The following is a 17,312-nucleotide window of genomic DNA, read 5'->3' as shown; positions in this document are numbered from 1 at the left end:
AAGACCACACCAGGTGCCACTCCTGTTAGCTAAGAACAGGAAACTGAGGCTACAATTCACACAGGCTCACCAACATTGGACAATAAAAAAAATAGAAAAAACGTTGCCTGGTCTGATGAGACTCAATTTCGGCTACGACTTTCAGATGGTAGGGTCAGAATTTGGCATCATCAACAACATGAAAGCATGGATCCATGCCTTGTATTAACGGTTCAGGCTGCTGCTGGTGGTGTAATGGTGTGGGGGATATTTTCTTGGCACACTTTGGGTCCATTAGTTCCATCTGAGCATCGTGTAAATGTCACAGCCTACCTGAGTATTGTTGCTGACCATGTCCATCCCTTTATGACCACAGTGTACCCATCTTCTGATGGCTACTTCCAGCAGGATAACATGCCATGTCATAAAGCGTAAATCATCTCAGACTGGTTTCTTGAACATGACAATGAGTTCACTGTACTCAAATGGCCTCCACAGTCACCAGACTCAATGCAATAGAGCATCACAGATGTGCAGCCGACAAATCTGCAGCAACTGCATAATACTATCATGTCAATATGGACCAAAATCTGAGGAATATTTTCAGTACATTGTAGAATCTATGGCATGAAGGATTGAAGCAGTTCTGAAGGCAAAGGGGGATCCAACTTGGTACTAGTAAAGTGTACCTAATAAAGTGGCCGGATGGATGGACTGGTAGGTAGGTAGGTAGGCATACAGATTATCTATCTCTCTATCTATACGCACATTTAGTCACTCAAAGACTTTCCCTTCAGAATTATATTATTTCACATAAGATTATAGATACTCTCTATGGAGATATACACTACTGCAGACATCAGAGAACAATTTAACTTTTTGAATCAATGCATAGTAGGTATGTGGCTTAGGTAATGAATATTAATGAGCTCTCCTCTAACAACTCTCAGTGCTTGGTCTCTCTCTCTTTTTCATCCAATAATTTCCAGTGGCTGAATATTCGGTGTATCCCTAACACAACAATACAACAACACAATGGTTCAAAATGCAACAAAAATGCAACAACAAAACAACGCAACAAAAAAGCAATGCAACACAACAATAAAACGCAACACACTGCAACAACGCAATGCATCAACACAACGTAACGCAACACAAAGATGCAGGGCCATGCACAGGAAGGTGGCCCGGTGGCTAGAGCCCTCATTGGCTGAGGTGCTGCTCTCAGCAGGCCCCTCTCACCCCCAACCCCCGGTTTTCACTTTGCAATCGCCCCACCACCCCACCCCCGCTCTTCACTTTGCGATCGCCAAATCCCCCACCTCCCCTCCTTCACTTCACATAAATGCGATCGCACCCCCCCCCATCCACTCTTGACTTTGCAACCATCACGCCCCCCAAACCCCCCCGCCCTCTCCTCCCCCTGCTCTTCACTTTGTGATAGCCAAACCCATACCCCCCCACCCCTGCCCCCAATCGCACACCTACCCCCCCCAATATTTTGCGATCATATCATCCCACCACCACTCCAGCCACTCTTCACTTTGCGATCGCCAAACCCCCAACACATTGCGATCGCACCCCCAAACCCCTCACCACTCTACACTTTAAAATCATGCCCCCCGTCGCCTCCCTCCGCTCTTTAGTTTGCGATCATATCCCCTCCCCTTTACTTTGCGATCGCACCTTCAACCCCCCCACCCCCCCGCTCTTCACTTTGCGATCAAAATAAATGAAAAATAGCAATGTTTGAAGTGCTGATAAAAAGATCTAGAATTAATTGTCTCCAGATGCAATTTACGGTTATTTTTAACTAATACAACAGAAATCAGACATTTTATGTATGCAAAACAGTTTAGGAATTACTGCTTAATTATTGCCTCACTTCCTCACTCTGTAATTAGTCAGCTCTGACCTTATGATTAAGTGTGACAGAAAATAAGAAAAAACACATTTAGATGGAGATATTTTTAAAGAAATAACACAAGTGGGAAATGAATACCTTATCACAATGTAACTCCACATTCAGGTCTCCTTTGTTTGTGTGTAAGCGCACGTAGCCTTTCTTCTTAACATACTGGTAGCGAACAGCATCATCAGCAATAGCATCTGAAAGCACCGACAAATAATTTCATTCTTTGCATTTATGAATGGCTTTGACAGTATTGACTACTTTTGCTGTACCATAATAGCCTTATTCTGAAAGAGAACAGGCACGCTAGACTGATTTGACAGCTGCCAGATCATTTGCTGAGCCAGGATTCAGTCTGAAACGAGCATTAAATACAAAACAGCGCTAAAACTTGCCATGAGTTTCAGGTATCAGACTGATGCAATGTTATGAAATGCATGCAACTTTTCCCAGTTTAAACAAAAGAGGAAATGGTTTCGTTTGTTGTGTGCAATACTAGTCATAGTGAAATCTACTTTTGACATTTAGTGGATGCCTTAAAAAAAAAGTGGCTTGCATTTAAAATATGCGGACACTAACAGCAAAGAAAACAAAAATAATACAAAGCTTTAGATTATGCATTACTCTAATATAATTTGGTATCAGAAGTGGCTTATATGAAAGGCAAATAACTCTAGATTACACTTATTTTACCCAAATAAAATATGACCATGCCTTGACTTTTAATTATTTAATTAGGACAGGAAGGTCTGACTTTGCTTAGACAAAAGTCTTGTTAATTAACAGAAATAATGTACAGTATAAAATACAAGGTCATGGTGCAGTGGAAAAAGAATTAATATTGTGTATGACTCCCATGAGCTTAGAGGACTGCATCCATACATCTCTGCAATGACCCAAATAACTCATTAATAAAGTCATCTGGAATGGCAAAGAAAGCGTTATTGCAGGACTCCCAGAGTTCATCAAGATTCTTTGGATTCATCTTCAATGGCTCCTCCATCTTACCCCAGACATGCTCAATAATGTTTGGTTCTGGTGACTGGGCTGGCCAATCCTGGAGCACCATGACCTTCTTTGCTTTCAGGAACTTTGATGTGGAGGAGCGCTATCCTGCTGAAGAACTTTCCCTCTCCAGTCGTTTGTAATGTAATGGGCAGCACAAATGCTGTTAACATTGCCATCCACTCTGCAGATCTCGCGCACACCCTCATACTGAATGTAACCCCAAACCATGATTTTCATGATCCTTCACCAAACTTGACTGATTTCTGTGAGTATCTCGAGTCCATGTGGGTCCCAATAGGTCTTACTGCAGTATTTGTGATGATTGGGATGCAGTTCAACAGATGATTCAGCAGAAAAATCTACCTTCAGTCACTTTCCCAAATGATCAACTAGAAGTCAAGTTATTATTTGATGCTCTTACAATTGGGATCAGTAGCAGGGCATTCATTTACTTACTGTTTATTTCTTTGCATTTTAAAGCTGCCTAGAAAGCGAGTAAATCATGGGCTAATTTTCATTTTTGGTGAACTAAGCCCCTATTCCTAAAGGGACAGTCAAACCAAAAATGAAAATTGTCATCATTTACTCATCCTCGTCTTGCTCCAAACTTTTTTCTTTCTTCTGTTGAATACAAAGATATACTAAAGAATACTGGGGGGAAAACAGCCCTATAGACTGTCATTAGCTATGTTTCTATCCAAAGATACAAATTAAATTTATGCGCAAAACTAGAATATCGCACAAAAGATGTGCGAATAAAGCAGCGTTTCCATCGAACGAGTCAAAACAAACAAAATTGTCACTTCCTGATTAACTGGTGCCAAATATCGAAAGTAAAAATGGAATTTACATCGGTATGATCTGAGTGAATCTTTAGTTCATTTATTGAATGACTTGCACCTTAAAAGACAAATGCCAACGCGCAATGAATGGCGATTGAAGGCGTGAGATGCTGAGCACAGATGCTCTCGACTATTCTATGAATAAAACAACAGGTCAGATGTTTAGAATGTGCTCAGCCTGCTGGTTTGTCCATTCACACATATTTTTATTAACACATGATCTCTTATAACAAAATCGCATGACTTTTTTTAATGCGCATACTGGAATATGTTTGGTAAAAGTGTTTCCATCGTAGTTTAAGTGCATCTTTTCTTATCGAATAAAAAGTTATCCAAAACGTGCATACAAATAGGTGGATGGAAACATAGCTATTGTGTTTTTTGCTCCTACTATGGATGTCAATGTCAATTCTTCAGAAAATATGGTTTGTGTAAAACAGAAGAATGAAAATCTCAAATTCATAACCACTTGAGTGTGAGTAAATAAATTGGAATTTTTTTTGGGGGTGGGGGGGGGGGGGGGACTTTTATGATGTATTTTAGATTATAAATAAACAAGAGCCATTTCCATTTGCACCACTGTCATGACTTAAAAAAAAAACTACTATCGTGATTATCAAGAATTTGCTGAGCAGACAAAGAAAAGATTTTCATGCCTCTTCGAACACATTTAATCACATCAATGTCTAAGAAAGTAATGTATTTTCGACTACTGTGCTTGTGGAAGGGGTCAAAAATGCTCGAAATCTTTAACAGCCTGTTTGCATCGATATGTAGTGGCATCCACTTGTCACAGGACCAACAAAAACACATCTTAATACAAGGTGTAAAGTGAACCTTTGTCCCGTGGAGCTGGATAAAACTGTCTGATCCATTCTGATTTATTGGCTATCAGCAAGCAGAGAAAGCAGGTTTAATTTATAACTCCATTACCTGCTTCATGGTTGGTGGCTGGAGCCATAGCTGTAGATGTGAAGGAGGCAGACACTCTTCCAGTGGAATAGTGAGCCTGGAGGAAAATACACAGACATGCTTTATAGATAAGACTTTCCAGATAAGACTAAATAAGCCCCAACAACCTCCAGCCAAAACAACTAAATGATGTTCACACACATGAGATCACTCCGACACGTTCTGAAGAGTATATCACACTTCATAATAGTGCTTATCACCCATATTTTTGTGCAGACAGAGAGACAGTGAATGATGTTTCATTGATTTCATGTGGGGAAATTCAGGTGTGCTTGTGTGCAGATGTTTTATCAACAGGTCTGGATTCCCAGCTGTCTAACTGCTCTTGAATTAATAATGATCATAATAATCATATAATGATAATGACAATAATAGTTAAAATATGCTGTCTTCTAATTTGGATTAAACATTTGGAATAAAGTAAGATTAAGTTGGTAAGATTAAAAAAAGAAGATAAATATTATGTTAGGAAATGACTCACTGATTTAATTTGGAATGTAAATTGTTTCTGAAATGGCAAAGGTGTTTTAGCAGTCATTACTTCAGGTTTCAGTGTCACACAATCTTATAGCAATCATTATAATGTTCTAATTTGGTGCATTTCTTTTTTTTTAAATCAATGTTGAAACAGCTGTGCCACTTAAAGGGCACCTATTTTACAAGATGTAAGATAAGCCTTGGCATCTCCAGAACATGTCTGTAAAGTTTCAGCTCAAAATACCCATCATATTATTTCTTATATAATGTAGAATCAGCCCATTTTGGTGTCTGAAGACAGTGTAGCTGTTTTTGTAGCCTGTGTCTTAAATGCAAATGAGCTGGTTACGTTACGTCTGATAAACAGCAGTCAGTGATAGAGACAGACACGGATGAAGCTGAAATAAGGTCACTAGTCACAAATACCAAGCAAGTTTATTTGATGTATTTGTGGTGGAGTTTATTCAAGCCTTTCTGAAATGATGAGTCTGACATAAATGCCACACCATGCAGCCATGGTGATTATAGTGGTTAAGAATTACATATGGCCCATTTCCACCGACTGATACAGTACGGTACGGGTCAATACAGATCACCTTTATCAGGTTTGCTTTCCACTGCCTAAAGGGTACCAAGGGTATGGGCATGGTGTATGACAGAAGGTTTCAGTCGACATCATTCTCGCTTGAGGAAATGTCAAAGTAAAACAGGTCGTTCACATTTCATATGAGAAGCACTTCTCACAAAACAGATGATTTATACACATAAATAGTTCTGTAAATGTTAATTAGTAACTTTTCCATGAACATAATTTGATTATAACTGCAGATCAACGACGAAAAAGCTTACTGTAACATCTGCAATTAAATAATATAAATAAATAAATAAATGCAACATATATAAACACATACAGCCCTTTACACTCTCCGATATGTAATTAATTACAGATAAATTACACACAGCATAAATTTAGTCCTTATCTGGGTTCAAAATCAACACGCAACATATAGCCTACAGTCAGAGCAAAACTCTCATCTGCATCTTTAATCTTCACATGTAAAGATCAGCACATATAAAGATGTCTGGAAGAAGTTAATTCCATCATTCCGAGTTCATAATAGTCTAAAAGGCGATGATAATAGTTAAGCATGGTATTTGTTCATGTTTTGGTTTGGTTGGTGAAAGAATCATTCGCTTCTTCGTTTTTTCTAGCTTCTCTCGTGTTTGTCAGTTTATGAAAGGATCGGATGTCAGAAGCTCTTCAATAATCATGCACACATTGTTATTATCATCAGCTCAAGAAGTTCGTTATTTAAAATATAGACGCATACGTGAGCGATTGTGAGCTCCCTGAAGAAAGTGAAACCGCTCGCACTTTTAGACGGCCTCGTGAAACAAAAACAGGACATGGCGGATTTTGTTCTTCTTGAGCTTGGGTTAACCATGGCTTGTTATTATATGCATATAGTATTATGGTGTAATGTCTCGGCTGTGTATTTTGTTTTCATTCTTCTGCTTGTGTATGCGCTAGTGACGTTTCTCTGTAAACCAATAGGATTCAGCTGCACGTCTTGCTCTGAGAATCATAAAAGAGCCAAATATCGATAAATAATGTTATGACTGCTGTTTTAACATTAAGTTACGATTAACTTGCCTCTTGTTAAAGTTTTGAAATAGTTTGATTACAAGCAGGAAATGTTCATGGGCCAATGACATCAAGACATTGAAATGGTATAGATCTTCTTAATGCAATTTTAGTTTTGGAGCACACTAGCTTATAGACAACCTTAAGACTAACATCTTAAAAAAACACATTATTTTGAATTCACAAGGACTTTTATTTTAGAGGAATCCGTGAGATTCTTTCCAAATTCTTTTGAAATAAAGATAAAAAAATATAAATCTGAAATAATAATTAAATCATGAATAATAAATGAATCAAACAAATAAAACCAGACCCTTGCTTGATTTGTATGATTACAGAAAAAAAAAATTCTGTTGGAATTTGGAGATTAGAAACATGACCATATTTATACATGGGATATAACAGCATTTTTTTTTAGTATGCCATAGAATTAGTTAAGCTAAATCAGTAGTAGAGTGGGCCCGGATGCCAGTCTATTTAAGCATCACACTACCAATCCAGCACGGCTAGGGCTAAAATAGACTGGCATTGATGCCAAAAGTCCAGCCAATTACACTCAATGCATGCACTGTGAATGGGCTGAGCAAGCAAAGCTAATACAGCTGAAAGCATGGGGGCAGACACACTTCAACCTGGGCTAAAAGAAGACTTGAGACATGGCCAGAGATGCACTCACAACCACTGCAGAGCAAGCATGGAAGAAAAACCTCGCTGTTTTGAAACCAACCGATGTGTCTGCTTAACAGAAAGCGAGCAAATGATATATTCCCTTAAGATCATTAACACAACAACAAAAAAATTGACATGACATTCATAGGAACGTCTTGTGCTGTGAGTGTGTGGTTTTGTTAAGGATTCTGCGAGGCGTTTTCTTCTGCTCCAGTTGCTGTGTGATGGTGGTGGAGTCTGAGAGGCAAATCACCTCATAATGCTGAGACACTTCCATACACACGCGCACAGACACTCTGACCCAAACGGCTCTGCGTCATCAGACCTTAAACACCTGGCAGGAGACCCCATTAGCCCTCATTATTACAACTTGATCTGAAGTTTTAAAATGAAAACTCTTAAAGGGACAGTTCACCCAAAAGTGTCCATGAATAACTGCTGATAATTTACTTACCCTCAAGCCATCCAATTTTTTTTTAAATAACTTTAACACAGGAACTTTCAGAATTCTATAACTACACTGAAAAAATGTATTCAAAGATGATTCCTTGGATTTACTCAATTCTTTTACGTTAAGTGGTTGTAAACAATTTATTTGTGTTGAATTTAAACAAACAAATTAAGTTGAACATTGCTCAATTTTATTTGTTTGTTTAAATTCAACACAAATAAATTGTTTGCAACAGTTTTGCATGCAACACTTTTCTAGGGCTAAGGTTGCACAATATTTCAATTCAGCATTGATATATATATATATATATATATATATATATATATATATATATATACCAATATATTCATATATCAATATATTTTATACATATCTAACATGCTTTGGCAATACTGTAAAAAATGTCAGCAGGAGATTTTACTTTTTCAATGGGTGCACATGGCTGCTAAATAGAATAAAAGTAAAATAAATAGTGAAATCCTTATTTCAACAGTCTTTTAAAAAAACTTCAACCCAATGAAAAGAAACAGTGTATAATAAATAAAAAATATTGTTAAAAATCCCTTTTTTGTAGGTAATCATGTGCCGTGGGTAAAAGGGGTTTCGACCCGGCTAACACAGTAAGTATATTTTAAGCCTGTGGAAAGCACTGGACTGTACTGAATTGATCATTTGAAGCTTCTATTAAGATTTTAGAAATAAGCTTTAAATGTCTGTCATCATTAGGGAAATAACATAAATTGCTATTGGTTCAACACGAAAATCTGGCTAATATCTTTAAGCCAATAAATTATGTATTACTTCCACTGGTTGAACCACTTCACATGCTTGCTGGATGCCACTGTTTTAATATTATTGTTATTTTATACTAAAGAAAGTCGGCAACAGAAATCAATAGTTGATTAATAAAGTTCAAAGATTACTTCAAACTTTTCTGAAGTTAAGATTTTAAAATAAAATTAGTTGTTCACGGTATGCGTACCCTATTTTTTTTCACATTCATGCAGAAAAAAATGGAAATTTTTATATTTATAGGTTAATATATCTGCTATTGGCCTCCAAATCCAATGAGCCAATGATCAGTTTTCGGTATTGGTAAAAAAATAAAATAAATAAATAAATGTTTAAAAAAATAATAATAATAATAATAAAAATTTTAATAAAAAAAAGGTAGATTTTTTTTATTAACTATTTTTTTTAAAAGCTACTAATATTGCATACCTAGTCATTATCCTAAAATACAATCTTTTTGGAATATAGCTTTAATTAGCTTTAATACAATTTTGTTCTTTAATACAGCAGTAAGATATATGAACTGCACCCTTAATTTGACCTGCTCAAAGAAAACACTCTTTCTGAATGTATCAAACAAAACTCCAATATATGCACAGAAGACAGCATGAGTATTTACAGCAAATAAACTATTATCCTGCTTGCTTTTTGAGCGCTGACAGGCGAGGTCTCACACCCCTATGATTGGTCATTGTCTTCACCTGCTCAACAGAAAGGGCTGCGATCGGCTTCAGAAATGAAAGCGCTGTTCACCGATGGCAGGAAGAACAGCTGCGGTTACAGTCTATACGTGTACATTACCCGAAATACTGCCAAACTGCAGAGGTTGTGCTCTTTTTCGAGACCAGGTGCGCGACTCGCCATCTTACCTCACCTCTCTCTCCTCCACACTGTCTAATGATGACAATCGCGCATATGCATTTTTAGGCATTAAATAAATAATATTTAATACTTGTCTCCTATATAAGTGCATTGTATACAAATGCATCACATAACAGTATGATGCGTGAGTGTGCTCCATGCAGGTGAGTGGGTTTGACAAACCACCAGTAGGATACACTCTTCTTGTCTTAATGCAGCAGGCATTATGTTAGAAACAGTTATACGCTTTATATGTTAGTTTTTTTATATAATTTGTATATATATTTGTTTATATTATATAATAATATATAATTATTTATAGCATTTCATTTTCGCATTGAGATTTAATATCTCTTGTTTAAATATATTATAAACAGCACGCTAATTATTTTCTTCGCTCTCTATTCCCACCCCAAGGCCTTTAGAGATTGTGCAGCACCATTGATGGGATCCAAGACCTGTGAAGAGATGATGCTAACCATCCAGGACTTCAAGGATACATACACTTAATACACCTCATTAAACACACATATCGTACACATAGACATCACCTACAGTATATGCTATAAAACTGCAGGTTAACTATGTTTATATATAATAACTTATGTTTGATTGTATCTTTAACTTAATTTAAGTGTAATGCAATAATGTGCACCTTTTGTAAAGCTGCTTTGAAACAATAATTATTGTAAAAAGCGCTATACAAATAAACTTGAATTGAATTCAGTCTTATTTTAAAAGTTATTAAATTACTAAATTGAAAAGGGTCAAAGTTACTGTCTTGGCAGTTCAAGTTTGAAAGAAAAAATAAACATATACAGGCAAAACTAATGATATCCATAACTCATGATGATGCATCTTATGAAGCAAATCAATCGGTCAGCTTTGGCAGAGAGTCTGGAGCACAAATTTCTTATTATTCAGATTCCCAGCAGAAACTGACAATGTTTGTTTAAAACTGCTGGGTTGCAGCATAAAGAAAGTGCCATTTTGGTGTCTTAAAGATTTTAAGGTGGTCTAATTTTACCTACTTCCAGAGGTAATGGTTAATACTTCAGACTGAATTGTTTACACAGTGCAAACACTCATGTAGTCAAATATACACTCAGTCAGAAGCCAGAGGAATTCATTTGTTTGTATTTTTTTGGAGTCTCAATGCGCTGGTAGCCATTGACTTGCTTTTATTAAATCAGCAAGGACAACAGATTGAGCAAAAGAACCTTCTTTAATTTCCTTCTGAGGAAAAGTCAACGATTTTTGAATGTCCTGAGGGGGAAAAAAATAAACAGCAACTAATTAATTTTTGGATATTATTAAAAAAATAGTTGTTTTGCTACTCTGCTATGACTTCTGTAAATAAATTGGTTTGGTCATAATTGATAACATCTCTGCTGTCCTCTGTGCCATAAATAAGCTCGATACAGTATATTGAGCCTAACAACTGGCATCCCGTGTAAAATCTGTCTTCTGAAGTAAAACCAGGTAAGAAAAGTAGAGACTGTGGTTTCAAGAGTTAAATAACGCTTTCAGAATAGTAAAAAATATGGGAAAGAGAAATGAATTAATGACGACAAAAAGGAGAGAGAAGAATCTGCAGATGGAAAGGCATTTTAAATGCTTCATCATCATAACACTCACAGCATTGAACTTGTCTGTTTTTTTGGCTTCTGGCTCTTTCATAGTTGAGGCCAACAGCTCATCTCCTTTATAGTCCCTATAGAGCTCTGCAAGCGTCTCTCGTGTTTCCAGATTTGTGCTTTTCAGATGGTATGATGGGTCCAGTTTTGCTTTCTCCTCATCTGTAGCAATAAAACAGAGAGAGAGAGATAAATAAACGTTAACCAAATAGCTTTTCAGCATCACTGGATTCACATAAACGCTTGGTAACCTTTTACAGGGATTCTGCAGGTCAGATTTAAGACTTTTTAAAGACCATTATAAATGACATTTTAGACTTATACAGGGCTAAACACAAAGATTGTTTTCTAATGGTCCAGTGGAAAAGATTTTTACTTGACCCAACAAAAAAAAAAGTCACATTTGTCAGCCACGTTTTAAATAAAGTGTCAACACAGGCAAACTCTAGCTGAATGCATGCATACAAATTTTATTCAACATAACTTTTCTTGCAAAAAAATAAAAAAATAAAAAATAAAATTTCAAATATACAGAGAACTTTTAAACAAATGATACTGTAAGGTATAAGGCTGCACACTATAGACCATTTTGAGAGATGCAAGCAAAAACAATGGTCCCAAAATATTTCCTGTTTTACATTTTTAATTTTAAGAGCTTCTGAGAATGCAAAATAAATGTTATGGTTGCTGTTTTAACATTAAGGGCTCCATTTTAACGATCTAGGCGCAAAGTCTGAAGCATAGGGCACAAAAGCATTAAGGGCATGTCCGAATCCACTTTTGCTATTTTAAGGACAGAAAAATAAGCTCTGGGCCGCAGCGCATGTTCTAACAGGGTTGAGCTTATTCTCTTAATGAGTTATGGGTGTGTTTTGAGAATAAACCAGTCTCATCTCCCATTCCCTTTAAGAGTCAGTTGCGTTGTACCATAGAGCATTTTTTACTATTTACTATTTATATATACTATTTACTACATTAGCTATTTACAAGGTGGACTTTGCAAGTGGAAAAACCGAACGCTTCACTAGCGAGAAAACAGTTAAACAGACCATCTGCAGCGCGAGAATAAGAGAATGAGCCTCCTCCGAAGGCCAAATGCCCTTCCTTTTACTTTCTCTCTTTCGTGGACATGGAAACGGTATTGTATGCACAGACATCCATTTACCTACATAATTAATTTCATTTGTTAAGCACAAAGATTTGTTTCAAAATTATTTCTAAATTCAGTTCTAATTACCTGCAAACGAATAAATGAACAGCAATAGCGAAGTGTTGTCAAAAAACTGAGTTATATCCAAACACACATGCTATGCCCCATATGGTCCAAAACCTGACAGGTGGGCAAATCTAAGCTTGTTTTTTATAAAGCAAATATAAATATGCATATAATAAATAATACTGCTAATAATAATAACATTATAACAAAGCAAATTGTCATGAATAAGCTAAAAAATAAAAAAAATTAAAAAACAGATGACGGCATGGAGTCAGTGGTTTTTATATTTATGTAGAAAGTAATATTTTTTAAATATTTTAATCCTTTAATTCTTTTTCATTTGTAAAGATATTTGCGTATTGCTGTACATCCTGCATGTTTTTAAAACGTGCAAGCGAGGCGCACAACTAACGTCCTCTGCGGTAGACTTTAGACCTGCTCTCAGCTGATCTATTGGACAGTCTATTTTAGTTCCTCAAAATAGCAATACACCTCAACACACCTCTATTCTAGATGAAACACCCATGAGTCCACAAAGTAGAGCAAATACATTTGCCATTAAAACAACGTTGTGGAAAACGGGAAAATTGCTGTTGAATTGGTCTGAAAATAGCAACACGTTGTGGAAACTGCGCCGGTTGTATGATAGGGCCCTATGATTGAATTGCCTCATGTTACAGTTGTGAAATAGCTTGATCACAAATAGGAAATGTTCATGGGCCAATGACATCACCACACTGAAATGGTCTATATCATTTCAGAATCATTATCACAATGTGCACATATGCAATAGTCACATCCAGAAATGTAGACAAAAATAGATAATAGTAGATAATGAAGGGGACCTTTGTTATATATTTTTTACTTTTTTTATTCCTTTTTAACCCTTTATGTGGCACTTTAAAGTATCACAGGGGTTATTATAAGACTTCCATACTTGTTTTTTACTTTAAAAATGTTTTGTATTGTATTGTAATCAATGTCAATGGAGATGTCATATTTGGTTCTTCGCCTGATAAAAGGTCAATGAGATCTTTCTATTCACAGTGTTTAATTTGTAGCTTTACCATTTTATGTTTTATGTTAACAGCAACATTGCATACTGTATACTAAGATTAATACGCTATTCCATAAACAAAATAACCTTTGACAAACTAATTCAAAACTCTGCACTCACCGGGGTCGAGGACTTTCATATTGTTTTTCACATGGAAGAAGTTGGAGACATTGAATTTATCCAAATTTGTAGGATCCTGGGACAAAAAAAACACAAAAGGAGATTCTATATAACAGCAATGTAGAGGTGACAAATCAGACACATGCTCATCACAATTATTCATAATTAAACAGCTCATATCACATATTCCTGAAACTCAAAGACATGTAAACACACCATTATTATGGATTTGTTTTGCCAGTTTTATAAGTTTAGTAGAAATGTTGCTGACTCAACAGTCTGGGGACTCATCTGCTGCAACACACACGTCTCTGTTACTAAGAGGAGACCATCTCTGTATAAGATGGGACTTGGGTTTCTTTTCATTTTAAAGAAACAAATATCAGATACAAAATTTTCTTTTAAGCTCTTTTTTCGTAATGTAACTGAAAATCCTTTTTTTTAACACATGCCAAATGGGGACCTGAAGCTCAGAGACGTCTACCTATCCAACAGGAGACCTTCATAGATTGCAGTGAGACTGAGTGTTAAACACAGAGACCATAATATCACGTGCACATACAAAAAAGGAGAGTTCAGGACCTTCCAATCTCTCTCTCCATCCTCCACTCTATGCTTGAACTACCATAGTATCCGTTCCAAATAGGTCAAACAGCGAAACTGTACCTCATCCCATTTTAGTCTAGCTATTTCAGCTAAACTCCCAGTCAACCATCTCTCTATTTTCAAATCTAATATTTCTCCTCATCCCTTATAAACTCCCCCAGTTTTCCCACCTTACACATTGCTCCCAAAATAGCCTCTTTGTACATCTCAAAAACTCTTTAACCCTTAAACTAAGCTGTGTATCACTTTTGCTGCCCTTCCTCGAGGTCTAGGGATAGACACTTCCAAAGCCATACAGCTTGAGCTCACCCTAAAATAACTCTATTTCTCTGAACAACACCCATCAACTCAACTCTCTTTTTGACCTAAAATAAACCATGCAAGGACACACCAGCATGGCTTGCTTGCTTGCTTTCTACGAATACAGAACACTGTAGGTCACATGCACATACATAGAAAACACTGATTCAGCAAACAGTCTCTCTCTCTCACACACACACACGCACATGCACACACTTTCCCTGTATGAAGGAAGATTTAACATTGACTCAACACAGACTTATTTAACTATATTCACATAAGGGCTGTCAATAAATTGTGTGGTATTATTGCTTATGGTGACACTTCAAATAGTTAAATGTAAATGCAAATTCTCTTACCAAGTGTGAAAATGGTAGTGCATATAATGACAGGCATTCTCATTTTAGTTTTTGTCCTTTTTAAAATATTACCCCACAGCATGGTGACAAAATGATGACTGATTTTCAGACATGTTCAATTTATTTTCATAAAAACGCATTCATATATATTCAGTTATGTTTACATTTACATTGCATGATATAAGGGACTGGAACAATAGAAATATGCAACTTGTTTTACAACCAATTTATATGCAACATCAGATATTTTATCCAAGATATTTAGTAAGAGTAAATGAACGTATTTACTATGAGCGCGTGATCATGAACAAACATGAACAAACATCTCTGTATTGTACATTCATGACAAATAGCTGAAAACAATAATAAATACACAACAACAGTATGAATAAAAGCAGAAAATGTTAGAAATATACCCAGCAGCACCACACTCTAGAATGACGTAATCTATTCCTACACAGATTCCACATATCTCTCCAAATTGCTCACGTTTGATATAAACACAAAAAAGTCTTATGTAATATAACGTCACAAGTGTCCTTGCTATTTTTAATTGATCTTAATCATATTTTAATCTGAAATGAAATGGCATTCAAACACATCTTTCTGGAACTGAAAAAGGAAGAAAAGAAAAGCAAGGAAGAAAAGCAAGCTCAAAGTAAAGGCATGTTCTGCTGTGCATAATACATTATTTTGTTGTACTTCAAAACACTTGCAAACTTATTTGTTTACATATGAGTAAATATTTTTTTACATATGTATTATAGGTCAAAAATGTAACAGTTAATAAAAATGCATATGCTTAAATATTAAAATTGTTTTTCTCACTGTTTTTCCACCAATTTTTTTCCCATCTCGCCTAGGGACTCTCAACCCTATGGGCCGGCACTGGTCATCTCCATTAAAATTACTGGAGTAAAATAAATATTCATGATTTAAAGACATGGCGCAGAAAAATGTCATTTAATGCAGGGCTTCTTGTCCATTCTGAGACCCACTTTATATCACATATCAATCAGGCAGTGGAGATTGTTGATTTTTAAAGAAAACAGACCTTAAATGCGGTGATTTATAATATAAATGTAATGACATTAAGTTCACCGAAAGCGATTAAACTGGGTTATAGAAAAATAAAAGTCTTTCTGCATATACTCAATTAGGAGAAATCAAGCATGTGAATTACCCAAGTCTTTTCTAATCACAAAACTGAAGGAAACCTAGATTATTACCTCAATACTGAAAAATGGCAAGCATCTTTTCAGTTGCAACACAGTTTTATAGATAATGTAGTCATTTGGTGCAGTGATATGGAACTGTAATGTCTTCCTGTAAATAACTGCACACATTTCACACAACTAATCATTCAGCTCTGCAACAAAACAAAAATCAATATATTAAAAATAAATATAATTATTGTATTTACAGCTAGCGCTGGGCAAGTTGGATTAAAATCAAAATCTCCATTAATTAAACAATTTAACTTGATTACAATTAATGAACGATTATTCTATCTATTTACTTATTTAATTTTTTTGCCCTCAGAATTCAGGTTTTGTACAGCAAATATGCTTATGTATTACAAGCGAGAGATTTCTGAATGAAGGATGCATTACTTGATTTTAAAATAATTGAAGAAAAAGCACACCATCTACCATCTATGATTATTTATTGAACTGAAATTAAAACTCAGATAGCCTAAAATGAACGGTCCCGTTTTTTCCTTATAAAAAAGTAAAAAATAAATAACTTGCACTTTTGGTGATAAAATAAATGTGTTTTTTCACATTAAAAGTATTAAATAAGCAGTATCTCTTCAAAATAAATCTTTATTTTCAATAAATAACTTAAACGGTGCATTTCTTGCATCTTCTGTAAATAATTATTTTCAAATATATGCTCTCCCGTGGCTCTCTTCTCCACCCACCCTGCTCATAGATGTCAAGCAGACCAATCACAGAGCTTGCGATGTGCATCGTCGTAATGTGTAGTTAAATTTTTTGAGAGGTGCGCCTTAGCCACGGCGAGGGGTATGCGACTGCTGCATCGGGCTAAACGTTTGTGCTCAACCCAGAAGTATAAACAGAGCAGGATCATGTGACTCCACACAGTAGGGAAGTAATCAAAAAAAAAAAAAAAAAAACGACATGGAAAAATTTGATTGATTATAGGTTCTGAATGTCGACTTTTTGTCGACTTTCTGAATTACTTTTTGATTAATCGCCCAGACCTATTTACAGCCACTTCTGCAAAATGTCATGTGCCCCTGCTGAATAATTGTATTCCATTTCTTTAAAAGTCAAATAAACAGAGCACAAGCCTCTGAACAAAGACCTATTGCACAGATCCTAACATGCTTGTGCCACGCATGGATTTGTTGACAGAAATGTAACTCTGGTTACATAAGATCAT

At 35.9% G+C, this 17,312-nt stretch overlaps 1 protein-coding gene across 1 annotated transcript in view; it reads right to left on the bottom strand.

Annotated features, from left to right (window-relative positions):
* Positions 1-17,312, bottom strand: part of ppil2 (peptidylprolyl isomerase (cyclophilin)-like 2) — a 77,639-nt gene that overhangs the window by 36,605 nt on the left and 23,722 nt on the right. The window contains exons 9-12 of the mRNA XM_056457406.1: positions 13,639-13,714; positions 11,247-11,407; positions 4,675-4,750; positions 1,982-2,088 (exon numbers count right to left, since the gene is read on the bottom strand). Of these exons, the coding sequence (XP_056313381.1) occupies positions 1,982-2,088; positions 4,675-4,750; positions 11,247-11,407; positions 13,639-13,714 (420 nt within the window). The remainder of the gene's footprint in view (positions 1-1,981; positions 2,089-4,674; positions 4,751-11,246; positions 11,408-13,638; positions 13,715-17,312) is intronic.

Source organism: Danio aesculapii, chromosome 5 (assembly GCF_903798145.1).
Source record: "Danio aesculapii chromosome 5, fDanAes4.1, whole genome shotgun sequence".
Classification (NCBI taxonomy): domain Eukaryota; kingdom Metazoa; phylum Chordata; class Actinopteri; order Cypriniformes; family Danionidae; genus Danio; species Danio aesculapii.
This window is presented reverse-complemented; position numbering and strand designations above follow the sequence as displayed.